General features: G+C 31.4%; 1 protein-coding gene across 1 annotated transcript; it reads left to right on the top strand.

Annotated features, from left to right (window-relative positions):
* Nucleotides 1-11,127: 11,127 nt before the first annotated feature.
* LOC134688245 (uncharacterized) lies at nt 11,128-18,503 on the top strand. Its single transcript, XM_063548747.1, has 3 exons — nt 11,128-11,275; nt 14,206-14,328; nt 17,639-18,503. Exons 1-3 carry the CDS (start codon nt 11,143-11,145, stop codon nt 18,412-18,414), a joined length of 1,032 nt encoding a protein of 343 aa, XP_063404817.1. The 5' UTR covers nt 11,128-11,142; the 3' UTR covers nt 18,415-18,503.
* The last annotated feature ends 145 nt before the right edge of the window (nt 18,504-18,648 follow it).

Below are 18,648 nucleotides of genomic sequence, written 5' to 3'. Positions count from 1 at the left end.
GATCCAAATTTTGGGGGGATATGTGACATGTTTACCCCCCTTTTTGCAATATTTTATTGTAAATAAATGCAGAATGTTGCCATGGATACACATAAAAGGAATTATTTTTCACCCTTTTAACTTTGAAAAATCAAATCTATGGAAGATACTGATTACATACATATGCACATGTACAACACAAACAGTAAGGTTAATGTATTAGAAATCCAGAAATAGGAGATGATAAAACATTTTGTTGCTCATTTTTAATTTTCTTTTCTAACTGTGGAGTGCTACCTTATGGCTCATCAGAAAGCACAGAAATGCACTTTTTAAGATAAATTTCACCACAAGTCTGAAGCCTTTTATGTTCTTGTTTTAGTTCTGAAGTTAAAAACTCTGCTTGGATTGCAATTCATGATTATTTTATTGTTTACTGTCCTTAGCAACCAAATATACACATTTTGACACTTAGACATGTTGCGGTCTTAAATTTGTACTCCATTAGCTTCGCTCTTGTTAACAAATATTGCGCTTTATCTGATATCCCCAGAATGTATCGCTTGAAATTTTTGAATGCGAATAAGTCAAATAAACATTTTTAGCAAGATTTTATATTATAATTTGGCATTAATTAAATTTATTGATGCCAGTGCTGTTAGAAATTTATACCCTGCTTGAGAGCTACTAAAACAAGGTAAGGTATGCTATTTACAGCAAAATTGACATACAGGTGCATTCAAATACCTAAAAATTGTATAATTTTTTCTCTTTTAATGTAGTTTTATGATTTTAAACAGAAAAAAGGGGAAAGTTTTTGAATTTTACCCCAAAAATGAGACAGACTTGAAGTTTTTCACTATGATCCATCATTTATTTTTAAATCACTTTTTGTCGCGTTTCAACATCAACTGCTAACCTTCATAAAATCTTTATTACTGAACCAATTTTAAAAACTAAGGTACCATTTTAGTCGTAACAGCTAGTAGAACATAGAAAATATACTACAAATTGAGGCAGGAGGGGAAAAATTTCACCTTAAGGTAGCACTCCACAGTTAGGTGTGTAGTTTCGCATTTTGGCCCCTGTGGATTTTTAAACTATGAGAGCTAGTGTGAAATAAAATTCATTTTTGGATAGCTGAGTACTAAAATAGCCTTCGTATTGGGTTTATATGAACATCAAGATTATGTAATGCATGTAATATAGGCTGTTTTCTGTATGACAGTCCGTATTTGCATGCCCATACCATACATTGGTCCGGCAATTATTGTAATGTTTTTTCCAACTTTTTATGGCACGAACTTTGTGATTGGATTTTACGAAAAAATGAGGCGAAAGACACCCATTTTTTATTTGATCATTAGGAAGATCTATGCAAACAGTTTCTAAAAAGGTATCACTTAAAGGCATTGAAATTCTAGTTTGATCCAAATTTTGGGGGGATATGTGACATGTTTACCCCCCTTTTTGCAATATTTTATTGTAAATAAATGCAGAATGTTGCCATGGATACACATAAAAGGAATTATTTTTCACCCTTTTAACTTTGAAAAATCAAATCTATGGAAGATACTGATTACATACATATGCACATGTACAACACAAACAGTAAGGTTAATGTATTAGAAATCCAGAAATAGGAGATGATAAAACATTTTGTTGCTCATTTTTAATTTTCTTTTCTAACTGTGGAGTGCTACCTTATGGCTCATCAGAAAGCACAGAAATGCACTTTTTAAGATAAATTTCACCACAAGTCTGAAGCCTTTTATGTTCTTGTTTTAGTTCTGAAGTTAAAAACTCTGCTTGGATTGCAATTCATGATTATTTTATTGTTTACTGTCCTTAGCAACCAAATATACACATTTTGACACTTAGACATGTTGCGGTCTTAAATTTGTACTCCATTAGCTTCGCTCTTGTTAACAAATATTGCGCTTTATCTGATATCCCCAGAATGTATCGCTTGACATTTTTGAATGCGAATAAGTCAAATAAACATTTTTAGCAAGATTTTATATTATAATTTGGCATTAATTAAATTTATTGATGCCAGTGCTGTTAGAAATTTATACCCTGCTTGAGAGCTACTAAAACAAGGTAAGGTATGCTATTTACAGCAAAATTGACATACAGGTGCATTCAAATACCTAAAAATTGTATAATTTTTTCTCTTTTAATGTAGTTTTATGATTTTAAACAGAAAAAAGGGGAAAGTTTTTGAATTTTACCCCAAAAATGAGACAGACTTGAAGTTTTTCACTATGATCCATCATTTATTTTTAAATCACTTTTTGTCGCGTTTCAACATCAACTGCTAACCTTCATAAAATCTTTATTACTGAACCAATTTTAAAAACTAAGGTACCATTTTAGTCGTAACAGCTAGTAGAACATAGAAAATATACTACAAATTGAGGCAGGAGGGGAAAAATTTCACCTTAAGGTAGCACTCCACAGTTAGGTGTGTAGTTTCGCATTTTGGCCCCTGTGGATTTTTAAACTATGAGAGCTAGTGTGAAATAAAATTCATTTTTGGATAGCTGAGTACTAAAATAGCCTTCGTATTGGGTTTATATGAACATCAAGATTATGTAATGCATGTAATATAGGCTGTTTTCTGTATGACAGTCCGTATTTGCATGCCCATACCATACATTGGTCCGGCAATTATTGTAATGTTTTTTCCAACTTTTTATGGCACGAACTTTGTGATTGGATTTTACGAAAAAATGAGGCGAAAGACACCCATTTTTTATTTGATCATTAGGAAGATCTATGCAAACAGTTTCTAAAAAGGTATCACTTAAAGGCATTGAAATTCTAGTTTGATCCAAATTTTGGGGGGATATGTGACATGTTTACCCCCCTTTTTGCAATATTTTATTGTAAATAAATGCAGAATGTTGCCATGGATACACATAAAAGGAATTATTTTTCACCCTTTTAACTTTGAAAAATCAAATCTATGGAAGATACTGATTACATACATATGCACATGTACAACACAAACAGTAAGGTTAATGTATTAGAAATCCAGAAATAGGAGATGATAAAACATTTTGTTGCTCATTTTTAATTTTCTTTTCTAACTGTGGAGTGCTACCTTATGGCTCATCAGAAAGCACAGAAATGCACTTTTTAAGATAAATTTCACCACAAGTCTGAAGCCTTTTATGTTCTTGTTTTAGTTCTGAAGTTAAAAACTCTGCTTGGATTGCAATTCATGATTATTTTATTGTTTACTGTCCTTAGCAACCAAATATACACATTTTGACACTTAGACATGTTGCGGTCTTAAATTTGTACTCCATTAGCTTCGCTCTTGTTAACAAATATTGCGCTTTATCTGATATCCCCAGAATGTATCGCTTGACATTTTTGAATGCGAATAAGTCAAATAAACATTTTTAGCAAGATTTTATATTATAATTTGGCATTAATTAAATTTATTGATGCCAGTGCTGTTAGAAATTTATACCCTGCTTGAGAGCTACTAAAACAAGGTAAGGTATGCTATTTACAGCAAAATTGACATACAGGTGCATTCAAATACCTAAAAATTGTATAATTTTTTCTCTTTTAATGTAGTTTTATGATTTTAAACAGAAAAAAGGGGAAAGTTTTTGAATTTTACCCCAAAAATGAGACAGACTTGAAGTTTTTCACTATGATCCATCATTTATTTTTAAATCACTTTTTGTCGCGTTTCAACATCAACTGCTAACCTTCATAAAATCTTTATTACTGAACCAATTTTAAAAACTAAGGTACCATTTTAGTCGTAACAGCTAGTAGAACATAGAAAATATACTACAAATTGAGGCAGGAGGGGAAAAATTTCACCTTAAGGTAGCACTCCACAGTTAGGTGTGTAGTTTCGCATTTTGGCCCCTGTGGATTTTTAAACTATGAGAGCTAGTGTGAAATAAAATTCATTTTTGGATAGCTGAGTACTAAAATAGCCTTCGTATTGGGTTTATATGAACATCAAGATTATGTAATGCATGTAATATAGGCTGTTTTCTGTATGACAGTCCGTATTTGCATGCCCATACCATACATTGGTCCGGCAATTATTGTAATGTTTTTTCCAACTTTTTATGGCACGAACTTTGTGATTGGATTTTACGAAAAAATGAGGCGAAAGACACCCATTTTTTATTTGATCATTAGGAAGATCTATGCAAACAGTTTCTAAAAAGGTATCACTTAAAGGCATTGAAATTCTAGTTTGATCCAAATTTTGGGGGGATATGTGACATGTTTACCCCCCTTTTTGCAATATTTTATTGTAAATAAATGCAGAATGTTGCCATGGATACACATAAAAGGAATTATTTTTCACCCTTTTAACTTTGAAAAATCAAATCTATGGAAGATACTGATTACATACATATGCACATGTACAACACAAACAGTAAGGTTAATGTATTAAAATCCAGAAATAGGAGATGATAAAACATTTTGTTGCTCATTTTTAATTTTCTTTTCTAACTGTGGAGTGCTACCTTAACCATGTAAACCAAATGCTGAGTCATGAAGGAAAACAAGCGTATATCTAATGGGGTTTATACATCGGTGAAGAAGCAAAGATATATTAAATTAGTAAAAGTATAAGATTAATTACAATTTGTAGATAAACACATTATTAAGTAATTTCAAGCGAACATTTGTAAAAGTTGTAGGTTTGATAACTCGTGCAGCCTTAAACTTTGTATAAACAGTGATTTGTTTCTTACAATTTTGTCATAACGTTCTTGAAGCACAATATATGAATCCATGTCATTTAGAAAAAAAATATTGTCGATTGATTTCAGGTCAAGTGCAGATATTTTATTATCAATTCAAGACTCCCATTGCATGCAGAATACATTTAATTAAGATAAATATGGAAAAAAATGATGACAATGCTTTGATTACAACTTATATGAATTAACAGTCAGATTTTCTTGAGCTTTGGATCTTGCAGTAATATTGTACGTACATTCAATAAACTCATCATATATACCAGGACTAAATTTTGTATATACGCCAAACGCGCGTTTCGTCTACAAAAGACTCATCAGTGACGCTCAAATCCCAAAGAGTTAAAAAGGCTAAAATAAAGTACGAAGTTGAAGATCATAGAGGACCAAAAATCTTTAAAGTTTTGCCAAATCCAGCTAAGGTATTCTATGCCTGAGGTAGAAAAGCCTTAGTATTTCAAAATTTCTAAATTTTGTAAACAGTTTATTTATAGATATAACCATATCAATGATAATTCATGTCAGCACAAAAACTACTGGGCTGGTGATACGCTCGGGGAAATAAACACACCTTCTTAAATTTCTTTGGCATCTGTTTTGTAGTAATGTCATCTGAATATTTAAGATTAATTTACTAACATGTAGCTAAAAATAATCAAGTTTACAAATACACACTTAGTTTAGCAGTATCCTTCATCTTTACTTTCCGCTTTATAGATGAACCAACATCAGTGTACCTTCTGCGAGTAATGTGACAAACACAAAAACGTTAAAATAACATATAATTATATCCCTGCTTCTGTGTGGTTTGCTTTATATAATAATGTGGAAAGTTCTATTATCAATTTTTATTTTGAATGAATGTTACTTAAAGCAAAGATATGTTCAATAAAAGGTAAATGATGTTCTTAAAATATAAACATTCTTTATCCGAGTTCAAAAATGATCAAATTACAATACAAGCTTAAAAAATAAAACATTGACACATTCATTTTCGAAAACACTAAATGTAATGGCGTTTCTGAAATCTTTAGACAAATGAACGGTTGCTTACTTTAGGTCGCACTGTTGTCAACAAATGTAACCTTGACCTTGTACTGGTTTATAGATAGGTGATGTAATAAGAAAGAAGTAGTAAACTGTTCTTAAAGAAGTAAGAAAAAAAGATAAATTTACAAACATGTAGCTAAAAACATTATCATTTTTTTCAATCGAACACTTGTAAAAAATGAAGGCATATAATAACACTCCAGGCAGACTTTAGCTGTTAAGTTTTTAGCAATGATTTTTGTCTAGCTATTTAGACATACTATAAACGTTTTTCAAACACATTACATAATCGATTACTTCAGAAAAAAGATATAATAGTTCAAGTTCAAGTGCAAACATTTTATTGCCAATCAAGGATGCCATTTATAGGCAGAATAATCAAGTTAAATTTGATACAGATGATTACAATTTCTTAAAGTAATCAGTCTTATTTCCTTTGGCGTTGTATCTTGCAGTAAATTTTATTGCATTCAGACACGGTATCTCCATTTTCTGTAGTACATGTAATGCCATCTGAAAGATGTAAAACAAATAAGATTAATTGACAGACGTGTCAAGTTTTCAAGTGAGCCCCTTGTAAAAGTTGCAGGTTTGATAATTAGGCATGAGTCAATAGAGCAAAAATAAAAAGCCTTCTCGTATGCGTTTCTTTCAGTGCATTCTAATCATCATACTTTTTTCACAAATTTCAGTTGCAGTTTAAATGGTGAATAAATATTTTTATGATGTTCAAATGAAATACAACGAGTATAACATGCATTTCAAATTTGCATCACAGTCAGAAATATCCTCTAGAAGCGTCATCCATGTATTACTGATCGTGTCATAAGAATATTGAACAAAAGAGGCAAAAAACACGGAATTGACACTTCTCCTGTGCAATCTATTTTATATTTAAAGGTTAGATAATGAAAGAAAATATACTATTTACCTTGATATAATAGTATAATAAAACATTAGACCATTGACAATTCTTTGGTCATTACAAGAAAAAAACATTTCATTTGCAGTTTGAAAAATTAATAAACCATTGATTATTTCTATCCATATATAAAAAAAGAAGATGTGGCATAAGTGCCAATGAGACAACTCTCCACAAGATACCAAAATAACAAATACAGTATAAAAAATAGAAAATTTATCATGAAAATGGAATAAGTTGACAGCTCTCTCAAAAGCAAAAAACCCAAAACTGTAAAAATATAGCTTATTTCGGGACACAGCATTATCAACTTGCGAATGAAATTATGTATATGTGTACAAAAACAAATTACATTAATACTACAACAGAAATAAACACGTGCATTTGAGCTGATAAAATGGATAAATCCCAATCCCCACATTTTTTCTAAGAATATCTTTTGTGTGAAGTTACGAAAGCCATCTGATATATATAGCGACAAAACAGAACAAAGAAACTAAAAAAATGAGTCAAGACATTATCAAGATGTTTTTACCAATATGAGGCAAAAAACTTTATCAAGTTTTTGATGTAAACACTTAAACATTTATCCATGATTTAATGCATGTGATTCCTTGTCCTCTATAATTATCTATCTATTAGAATCCTTTATAAAAACTTACATTGCTTTATATATGTCTAAATGAGATCACTATTTTTTAAAGATATCAGGCGTTTTTTTTTAAATCTTTATTTACGCTCGTATTGTTTCCGCACCTGGTGCAAGAAAATTGATACCGTTAATTTTATTACTATCACTGGGTCGATGCCTCTGCTGGTGGACTATTAGTCCCCGAGGGTATCATCAGCCCAGTAGCCAGTACTTCGGTACTGGCATGAACATACGGATTTTTTGTGTTATTAAAATTTGCTGTTACAAAATATTATAAATTATTATAAATTAAGGAATGTATCTCCCTCATGCAAAGCTCTGATTCCTTTCACGGATTTGGCTATACTTTTTGGACCTTTCGAATTATAGCTCTTCATCTTTTATATAAGCTTTGGATTTCAAATATTTTGGCCTCGAGCATCACTGAAGAGACATGTATTGTCGAAATGCGCATCTGGTGCAAGAAAATTGAAACCGTTAATTTTATTAGAACAAAATGTGCCTCGTTCAACTCTTACAAATCTAAAAAATTACCAACAAGCATTAAGTTATGAACTGCTAATTCTAAATAAATAATGCGGAATAAAACTTTATTCGCGCAAAGGTGGATTAATCTTATTTTTCAGCAACCTTATCGAAAATGGTTATAGAATATATTAAACCCTTAACTTTTTCTATTGTTTCCGTAATGAGAATATAATTTAAAATATGCAAGACATAAGTTTCCAGGAACCATTGGCATCCAGTAATACCGCAAATTATCTGTTACTCCCAAAAGGATCAGAGATAAGATACCCCTTTCTCCCTGGGTTCTATCAGCACACCAGTAAAGGCATTTAAATGGATTGATAAAAATGGTAATTCAAATTCAAATATTAAGGACGATTGCGTACAGCAAATGCATGTCAGTGCAACAAGTTCGTTGAGTGTGACCATCACAAGCAGAAGCAGAATCAAAGAAGAAACGACATCAGGATTGTCTTTCTAAATTCTAAATTAGTTTATCTACCCTTGACATTCACATGTCGTCTTTGATTGGTAATAATTCAGATCAAATTAACGATACAAATTAAGATAGTGTTATGATATATATTGATCACGACCACAAGCAAAGTTGACTTTGAATAGCTATACAAACCTAGTTGCTTGTTCATCTGATAACATACTTTTTTGAACAATTGATTCTAAATAATGTCATACATACATGTACATAAAACATGAACTTCGACTCAACATAAAAAAGACAATCCATCATGCTTTGCTAGACAGAATGCAAAATATTGAAGTCGACATGTCGAAAGAAAGTCATGTCCACAAAAGCGACGGTCGAGAAATATGCAAGACAAATGTTTCCAGTGACCAAGCAGAAGAAAGAAAAAAAAAACAGAAAGTTTTTTTTTTTTTAAGTCTCAATGCTATTAGTTTATCTGTACCAGATTTGCGCATGCCTTTCTTTATTGCCAATATTACGGATTACTTCAACCAAATACATGTGATGTTATTATAGGTCTTATATTGATCCCGAACACTAGTAACGGACGCCAGTTTAACCCGTTTTTCCTGGTTTTAGACAGTTTTGCCATTTGTATCGTTGTGCTACTAACTCGCTGTCGTACAATTGTGTTAATTATAATCCCTTTTTCAGAACTGTCAGAATAATTTGTCTTAGAAGTGTTCTTGGGCAATAATATTTCCAGAACATTTCAACATCAGAACAGTTATGTCCTAGAACTGTAATACTCTGTTCTAGAGAGAACTGATCAAACATGTTCTAGTGTAGAATTTAGTTTTTTTTCTTGTGTAGACTGTCCAAATTTTCTATGGGACAACTGTCAGAATATTTTGTAGAGTAGGATGTCCAAACAAAGTATTATAATTAAGGACTAATTGGTATAAAAATTGCAGCAAACTATTATTTTTTTTTCAAATATAAATTTTAGTTATTACATTACAAGTCATTACTTTATGATATGGTACAAAAATCAACCCAAAAAAATCGATTGTGTTTGGCCCCAGATGACTTTTAAAATGTTTATATCATTGAAAAAGCTCCAAATTATCTCCCTTTAGTGCAACACTGCCATTTTTTTGCATCTAATTAAAATATCTTTTTGAACTCATCAGTGACATATATTTTTTTATTATTGTTTTCAAATGAGCTGTACATAAACTAAACAATTGTAACATTTAAGCTTTTTTCTGTAATTTAGTTCTTTTTTTTATTTCGATATTACCTCTACTTCTCCTATTAGTTGAACAGAAAAAAGGACAAAACACAAATGTTTGCTTCTTTTGGAGGCAGATTGCGAGCTTAAATGAACGGTGACTCATTTTTTTTATTTCAGTTAGTAAATTATAAAATTCATTTATAAAAATATACAGCGAAATCCTATATTAAATAAAAATTTGATTTATACCCGGAGCCCCCTTTAGTATAAATATCCGAATCCATAATAGGGTGAATCTTTCCAAAATCATATAAAGGTAAAATTATAAACGTAACAGGATAACTATTCTAACGATTGTTCTAGAACAGTTCTTCTAGCAGTTCGAGTTTAGAATTTAACTTGCATCTCATTTCGTTCGTAATGATTCAGTTGTATGTTTCTTTTAGTGGTGCTGTTTTTTTTTTTTTTTTATAATAAATATTGGGGTTTGGTATCTCTGAATTTTTTTTATGCTAGTTTATGATATAATACATTCCATACATTCTCAAGCTTTGTTTTATCATAATATTCTTACCAATAGATCAATGGGAATAGCCATTGATTGAGATCAAGCAAGATAGCCATTGATTAGCCAATTGATTTTATAAGGACACATGCCTTATCTTAAGTTTTGTAAGTTTAATCTAAGGTTAAGATGATTTATTCTTACCAACTTTTTGATAGACAACTTCGTCTTAATGATAATACTTATACTTTCATGATTATATCTGATTTAAGCTTTTAAAATTATCGCACTCATGTTACAGGCTTACTAGCTTTGCGAGTGTTTTCCTGTAGGGCCACTCACAAACAAAAGAAATAGGAAAATATACTAAAATACAAAATGGAAATCATTGAATGAATTCCATTCTACTTTAGAATATCGTGGAAACCACAGAGAAGGAAAAAGAAAAATATTTTAGTGTAGTGAAATTATTTTGTTGTTGTCTATTTTAAACCCGTGAAGAGCCGTACTTTATTGACAAACACTTCAAAAACAAATAAGATCATCTTGGAACGTGATCATTTAGTGTTTTACATGGTAAATGTCTTGGTAACCTATCGGATCACCTCGGGTAAAGACATTAAATGGCTTACAGATTGATGCGTGAAGAAACAATAATGGCTCTCAACCGGAAACAAAAGAATCACAAACAATCAGACGCAAATAAATAATTTTATCAAAGTCTGAAACGTCACGCAATTACTTGTGTATATTAATTAAAATACAATTTGATTTTATACAATGCAATCGTTCTTCAAAATCATGGACAAAATATTTTACAAGTTTACAACGCGATGTTCGTGGATGATATTGGTTAGCGACAGAGCTGTGGACGTGTGCTGGTGTCGTCTGCCAAAATATATTCAAGAGATCGGGCAAAAAATATTTTGTTGAGAGCATTTAAACATAATGCTTTTATGAATATTTTGAAATGAAGAATCAAAATGTTAACAAATACAAAATCAATGTGAAAACTTGAAGGTCTGCAATGAATTTTTAATAATATTGGATATTTATGTAAAATAATTCTTAACTTCGTTTGAAATATTCTTTGATTTTCACATGTTGTTTTTATAATGGATTCTCGTATGGATCTGGAATCAGTGTCTCTGGATTCAGAATTCCGCGGAACACCACTTCATAGTAGTCTGAGTTTCATTAGCGTCCAAAGTTTATCATCTGCAAGAGGATCAACACCGCTTACAAAACGTAAGTATATCTCTCAATTCATCATTGTCTGTGTCCATCCACTATGGATCCTGAAACCGAAATGGATTTATATATAGACCACGTAAATGTGTTGCAGACATGAATACTGTTTCACAGTTTTAATTTTGTACAATTGATAAGTGGTTGGTTGCCTAGCCATATCTAATATCTTATAGATAGCGTGGACGAAAATAGATTTAACACTGTTCTTTTGTCTAAATTTTGCACATTCAAGCTTTTCCTTGTTTACTTTAACCCCATTTCACAACATTGGAATATCTATACATGTATCTTGAAAATAAAACTTAATTGACATTGATCCTTTGGAACTGAATCGTAACACTTTGGAGAATATTTGTATAAAATCAAGAACGTTAATGCATCGCCATCCTTTCTTACCCAAAATATTTTACGAGCACTGTTCTAAAACCGTATTTGCTAAGTGAGAAGAACGCTTGCAATAAATGTTAACATTCTGAAACCAGGTCGTTTTCCTTTTTTTCTGCCAGTTTGCGTTGTCAATTCGATTTTGACTTATGAGTTTGAGAATCCTTTTAGTTTCTTACGCTACTGATTTGCAATCATAATTTGCCGATATATTACTCACATTTAGAGGGAAGAAGTCGTGATATTGCTCTAGGCCTGACCAAACCACGTGCTTCATTAGTTGTTATTTGCTACTTTTATAAGTCAGCAGCCTTATGGGCTTTTCTCATTGTTGAAGCCCGTAAGGTGACATATAGTTGTTAACGTTTGTGTCATCATGGTCTCATGTTGTATCATTGGCAATCATACCACATCTTCTATTTCATAAATATATATATAGTTAAGAGACAAGATTGATCGACCCAGAGTCAGAAAAAAATGTGTCCACATGTCCTTCTTATGGACTATCATTATCAAATTTAATTCGGCATGTTGGGTTTCTCTGATTACATGAACATAATATCTTGTTGAATATTCCTGTACTTTGTGTCGCTGGACGTTGCATAGCCATCAACTGTAAATACATACTTCTTTTCATAAATTTTCAGGTATTATACATTATTTGTTATGTTACATTTGTATCTCAGTAAAGTGAAATATCAATTGCTTCCAACAAGACAATTTCCAATATTATGAATTCTACCAATGATTCTCGTAAAATGCACGCGTTTTCTTTTTAATTGTCTTTTACATCATTCAAATAGGAGAACTATGACAATCTCACCACATATGCAAGTTCCTGGTCCTGTCCTGTTACCGGTTGTCATATATCATATATTATTTAAGATTTAATTGATTTGAGAACTGTATGTTGATTTTATATTGACTTTTGGTTTCTTTGTCGTGTGGTAGCTGTCTCATTGGTCAGCTCCTTTTATTTAACCCAAACTGTTTGATTGGATAATGAAACAAGATTATTTGAACTTTTCAACAGGGTGGCAATAAAACTCGTGTTCTACATAATGTTCTATTGGTTATACAGCATGTATAAATGCGTAGCCGCGTATGATTGGAATAGGGACGTTAAATCAGAAACCTCATATAGGCAGAGTGCCATCATTGTCTCTTAAAAAAACAATTAAAACAACTACCCAGGAGTCCGTTGGTAACCTATAAGTGTTGCGAAGGGAAATGTCCTCTCCTAACATAATCCTCTTTAAAAAAACAATATATATCAAGTCAATTTCATACGTTACCAAAACAATGAATAATGAATTGTGGCTAATGTTATATTCCATGTGCATTCTATGATCAAATTGTAACATCGGTGATACAAAACCAGTAACACGCTTTTATTTCAGATAGAAAAGATAGAACTTATATCAAGGATGGTAAAATAAAAATCTTATAACATAATAAAAATTTAATTGCATGAAATAGTTTTCATTAATAATTTTACATTAATATTACAAGATTTGCATTGAAGTTCTGATATAAATAGTTTTATTGTGTTTCAAAACAATCCCACATAAATTTTGCATTCTATAGAGCAAAACTGCTTTACTGTTTGACTATCGCATGCTTTGGTAGAACAGGTCTGTGATTTTAGATGAGATCACTTTTTGAAGAAGAAAAAAAGAAATCGCTCATCTAGATATAAAACGATTAACGTTTTGTTGATTGAAATCAAATGAGATATATTTTATATATAAAAAAAAACCAGAATGAAATGTTTGCCACTGGACGCGAAGCAACCAAAAATCATTGAATCATATTAGAGGAATTGAACCAGAACAACTTATCAATTGTTTACTTCTCATAATACCGCTACTAAAATTTACGTTAAAAATATTATTAAAGTAATGAAACAGTAGTTGATTGTTTCTGTGTATTTCATTAAACTTAAACAACTTTTTTTTTTTTTATTATTATAACCTTTATTACCTTGCATGCTTTTAGCTTTTAACATATCACATGCATGCATGTAACCTTTTAGCATAAAGATGATATGTAAAAGTATACTTAGGGGTATTGATTTCACTTTTCTTAAAAGTAAGTTTAGTGAAAAAGTTTCATTATGATGTCTTGTTTGCTCCGTCAACAATGATTCTATTGTTCAAAATACAAAAGGATCAGACACAAGTTCTTCTACTTGGGAACTTCTTCTCCAAAGGTTCCTCTTGTTTATCGATTGTATACATATTGAAAATAAAATATTGGATCATTGACTGTTATTTATTTTGTTCTGGTCTGCTTTAGACAAATAAACACAACAAGTTAATGTAGAAATTACACTTTATCTTGTTTTTCTTTAATTCTAAATTGTAACAACATTAAAAAGTATATATGAATCAATTTATAACGTCATAATGGTAAATGAGTCAATTGTTAACGTCACAATTGTATATGAATCAATTGTTAACGTCACAGTGGTATATGAATCAATTGTTAACGTCACAGTGGTATATGAATCAATTGTTAACGTCACAATGATAACGTTGCAGGTCGCCGTTACTATGACGCCACAACGCCGATGGAGAATGACTACGAGGTGCCTTTACATCGACTACAATGTCTTCGAGGATTGCATAGCAGTGGTGTCCTACAGATAGGAAACAAAGATACAGGTACATATATATTATAACATTCATTTTCAAAAAGTCCTTCCAAAAATAGTTTAGATATTTAAAAATGTTATAAGGAAGCAAGTAACCATATGTTTTATAAGCAAGCGCGAAACTGGTTGCGTAATTGATGGAGGTAGGGACAAAAGACTAGATCAAACTAGTCTTATTTTACCTTCTTCTTTCACCTTTTTCAGCTTTTCTCTCTCTCCCTCACACTACCACTGACGGAGTTAAAAATTTAAGCAGAACTCAGTGAGAATAAATGAAAGCCATGTTCAGAATATCACGGTAGAAGACAGTTTTGATGGAATTTGTTCTTCGTTAACTTTTGCATTCAGAAAATACCGTCGGAACGGTATTTTTCTTATAAGTATTTATAATTGAATGATTATATGTTTTGTAGCGGTGTCTTCTTTGTTAGGCTAATATGTTACCACCCATCATTACCTGCTCTGGTAATGGATCTTTTTATTCAAGAGCAATAACCCACATGCCAGAGGTCTAGTATTTGACGCCAGCTTTTTATTTAAATGGCTATTTTGAAAGAAAAAAACAACTATTTCGTCATGTAAAGATAAGAAATACGACAGCTTAAAAAGCACAGAAACTATTGGTCCTGTTTATTTTTAGGAGCACATGAGATCACATGTATTTATAGTTGAGTTTCGTGATAAAGTCTTTATTTTTCTGTGTACTATCATTTTGAATTGTGTTTACCTCATTCACCACTGAATTCCCTATTTTTCTCGACTTTTGTTTTTATTCAGAAAGAATCATTGTCCTCCTTGTATGTTCTGTCTCCTTTTCAAACTTATATTTAGAAATTCGCTCCGTATACAATTCCGTGGTTTAATACTTGGGTCGGGGGAACACGTACATGTCCATTATATTTATCACTTGACCACAAATATCCTGTAACTTTGTGCATATGGAAGCACATCAGCATTATGTCAATTATTTTTATCTTATCTGATGTTAATTCTGATCATAATCTAAACAAGATGATTATCTAACTGATTAAGAAATTATTATTCTTTAAACTATTTGCATCTTTTTAAATTTAATTATTCACACAAACAATAAAAACTCCGAACAGTTTAATTGATGTGATTTAAAGGTTGCGTTATACAATACAGTATATATTTATAAATCGAACTTATCACGTTACTTGTCTATAACATTGTATAGCGTATGTGCAAAGTTTAAAAAGGCTCATACAGGAAAAAAACCAAAAACATCTTTTTATTGCTAAGGTGCTGAAGAAATGGCGTATGGAAACATCAGTAGGCTGGTTACAATGCTTCAGACGAAATGAGTGAATCTGTTTGTGCCAATTTTTAACATTTTAACTTGGGAGAAATGACAATTTATCAAGATTGCTTTAAGCAGCCTGTGTTCAATGAATCAATTATCATAAATTAAATCTTGATAGTTTTTACGATAGTAGTAATGAAATAGTATGTATCATGAAATGATTGTGTTTAGTATTCCGGCCTTTCCTCCGTAAGTTTTGTAAGAATAGCAGACCTTTAGGATTTTATCATGTTTTCAAGCCTTGAGCAATGTAAGTAAGCTGTTTTTTTCTTCCAACAATGAAAAACTCTATAAATTAATAATAGTGACAGTAATACGCTTTTCATGGAGTGAATCTGCTCAAAGGAAAAACTTCATTGTACAACAAAATTTCAAATTTTAATTTCATTTCATATTTAATTTCAACTCGTAAACAAAGTGCTATCGGAATCGAGTTTTGCAGATATAATTCTGAGTATGGTTTGCAAATAATAAATTGTAAATGTTTTTATCCAAAACATTCTTTGGGTGAGAAGTCTGTAGAAATGCAACTAACCCATAACTTTGATGATGGTTTAATAGTTAAAACAACATTTCCGCAAAATCCATTTACATTTCTTTGCGAAACATGTTACAATATTTATAGGAATATATGTATATGTTCTTTTTTATGTTAAAAGATTGAATGTAACCTGAAGACGACACACAATTAAATCTTAAATCCACGTACTTATAAAATGTCCATTAATCGAGTAAGCTTCAAGTCCCTTTAGAGTAATCTGATTTGAAAAACTGCTATATTTAATTTATTTTTTATAATTTCCCCTATTCGTACACAAACACTTGTCTCAACCCCTCCCCCCCAAAAAAAAATAAAATAAATAATGTTATATTAAAGTATATAGGATTTTTTTCTGAGACAAGTGTCTGTGTATTCGTAGTGTTTTTGAAATTAGGGGTGCGTATCTAGCAACACGGTTCAACATTACAAAATAAACGATAGCAAATTCTTTAGTCGAATATAACAGCGACACGAGACCATAGTACATATGTATTTCGAAAATTTGCAACACAAATTCTAAAAGCGGGAATGTGCGGGAACAATTTCAATTAACATGACAAGAGAAGCTTAGACACTTTTTGTAATGCATACAACTATTGATTAAGTAAGATCTGCAATACTAGAAATTTTCATGAAATAACGTAGATGAACGCAGTCCACTATCAAGCATTTGCAAATGTTTTATAACGATATTTTTACTTCACTTTTAAGTAGTTATAGTAACCCTAAATTCGAAACGATCAATAAACGGACTGAGTTCAATAAAGATTAATCTTTCAGCGGGTCATTATTTCATTTCATGCAAGTTCGGAAGAGTTTTTTTCGCGATTTGCACTGAAAGTTTGAGTTTTAAACTTTTATATTTTACAATCACAATAATATGTAAAAGCGAAAAATCGATGTCTGTTTATATTAACATAATTATATTCTTATACACGAGTAACACCTCTTCATTTGTAATTTTTTTTTTTGTGTATTTTTTTTTGTGATGCCCGAACTGTATAACGAAAGTCAATACAAAATGTAGTTTTGCAACAATGCTCATAACAACTTTAAAAAGCCAGCTGAAGCCCACTTCCGGTGCGTGAGTTTCTCGCTGTGTTGCAGATCCATAGTTGGTCTGGACTTGTTATCAAACTTCAATTATCAATTTCATGTCAAAATGAAATTAGTATGTCAAAAAGAACCTAATCCTCCCAGTTGTGTAATAATATAAGATTTACAACTGATCTTTAAATTGTTTGTTCATAGATAAATCCAGAAAAAACGAACCTGCACTCTAATATACAGCCTGTTCTATGTAACTGCATACGATTATTATAATTCAGCATGTCGAATCCTCAGTAAACAAAATGACGCCAATGAGTGACTATGAAATGGCTCATTTATTACCTCTTAGTGTTGTTTGGTTGATGTCTTTTCTTTCATTATGATATAACTATATTTTATTTTTAGATACGAAAACTCGTCGTGTCCTAGAAGATTATTTCAAGACCTCGTCACATTCAATTAACTCAACAAAACCAAGGAAAGATTTTCCTAGTTTGAGGTCAAGGTCAAAACCTTTTAGTAATTTGAAACAAAAACAAATTGAGTTATATCTTCAGAACGACCAATATAGAGCTAACAAGACAGACATTGGAAGAAAATCAGTATCTTTTGCGTTCTCAGGAAATAAAAGGCCAGTTGCAGAAAATGTAAAATTAAAAAGGCCAATCACAGAAAATGTAACATTTAAAAGACCACCAGTGACTGTTCTACAGCAAAATAGTGAGAAAAGCAATGTCGCCCGACCATATTCCGATAAATTATTACTACGCCGACCGGTAACTAAAACTTCACAGTCGTTAACGGTCGATGATGATTTGTTTATCAGTATAGCGAGTTCAGTTCAGTTAAAACCACTAAACTTCAAGTCTTCTAACGATCAATATATATTCTATACTCAAAACTATCCCTTATTGTTGGACGCACATGCCGAAGAAAAGAAAATCATTAAGAAACGAACGCCAACACCGGAAACAATGGAAGGTGCTGATCTGAAGCGAACACTTCATCTTAATACCCGGATGACGGAGTTAGAATCAAGTTTAGAAACTTTAGACAAAGAAACAGAGGACGTAGATTTTAGGACAGTGTTGAGAGATGATGTATTTTATCCAAATCGATGGCCTTGGAATGAGAAAAAGTCCTCTGGTCATGATATTGCAGAATCTCCACTCGCCAAATAACCGATCACTCTATTGATACATATAGTACTATGGTTATGCAAATTTGTAGGCTGAAATATAAATTATTAAATGTTGATATAGGTTTTCAATATGAAATTAATGAATTAGCAAAGGATAATATAAAAATGTCTGAAGCATTCAGTCTATCAAATTTTCGGATAGGTCACTTTTAAAAGGCAACCGAATGTGATATGGTTGCGTTCTTTGGTTGTAGCACTTGTCAGTTAATGATAC

The sequence above is a fragment of the Mytilus trossulus genome, chromosome 10, assembly GCF_036588685.1.
Source record: "Mytilus trossulus isolate FHL-02 chromosome 10, PNRI_Mtr1.1.1.hap1, whole genome shotgun sequence".
NCBI classification, from domain to species: domain Eukaryota; kingdom Metazoa; phylum Mollusca; class Bivalvia; order Mytilida; family Mytilidae; genus Mytilus; species Mytilus trossulus.
Note: the sequence above shows the minus strand (reverse complement) of the source record. Positions and strands in the feature narration are given on the sequence as shown.

What these genes read in the sequence shown, in the direction of transcription:
- LOC134688245 (XM_063548747.1), top strand. Translation starts at nt 11,143, where the DNA reads ATGGATTCTCGTATGGATCTGGAATCAGTGTCTCTGGATTCAGAATTC. An exon ending in ATCAACACCGCTTACAAAAC is followed by an intron (nt 11,276 to 14,205) that starts GTAAGTATATCT and finishes ATAACGTTGCAG; the next exon opens with GTCGCCGTTACTATGACGCC. An exon ending in GATAGGAAACAAAGATACAG is followed by an intron (nt 14,329 to 17,638) that starts GTACATATATAT and finishes TTTTATTTTTAG; the next exon opens with ATACGAAAACTCGTCGTGTC.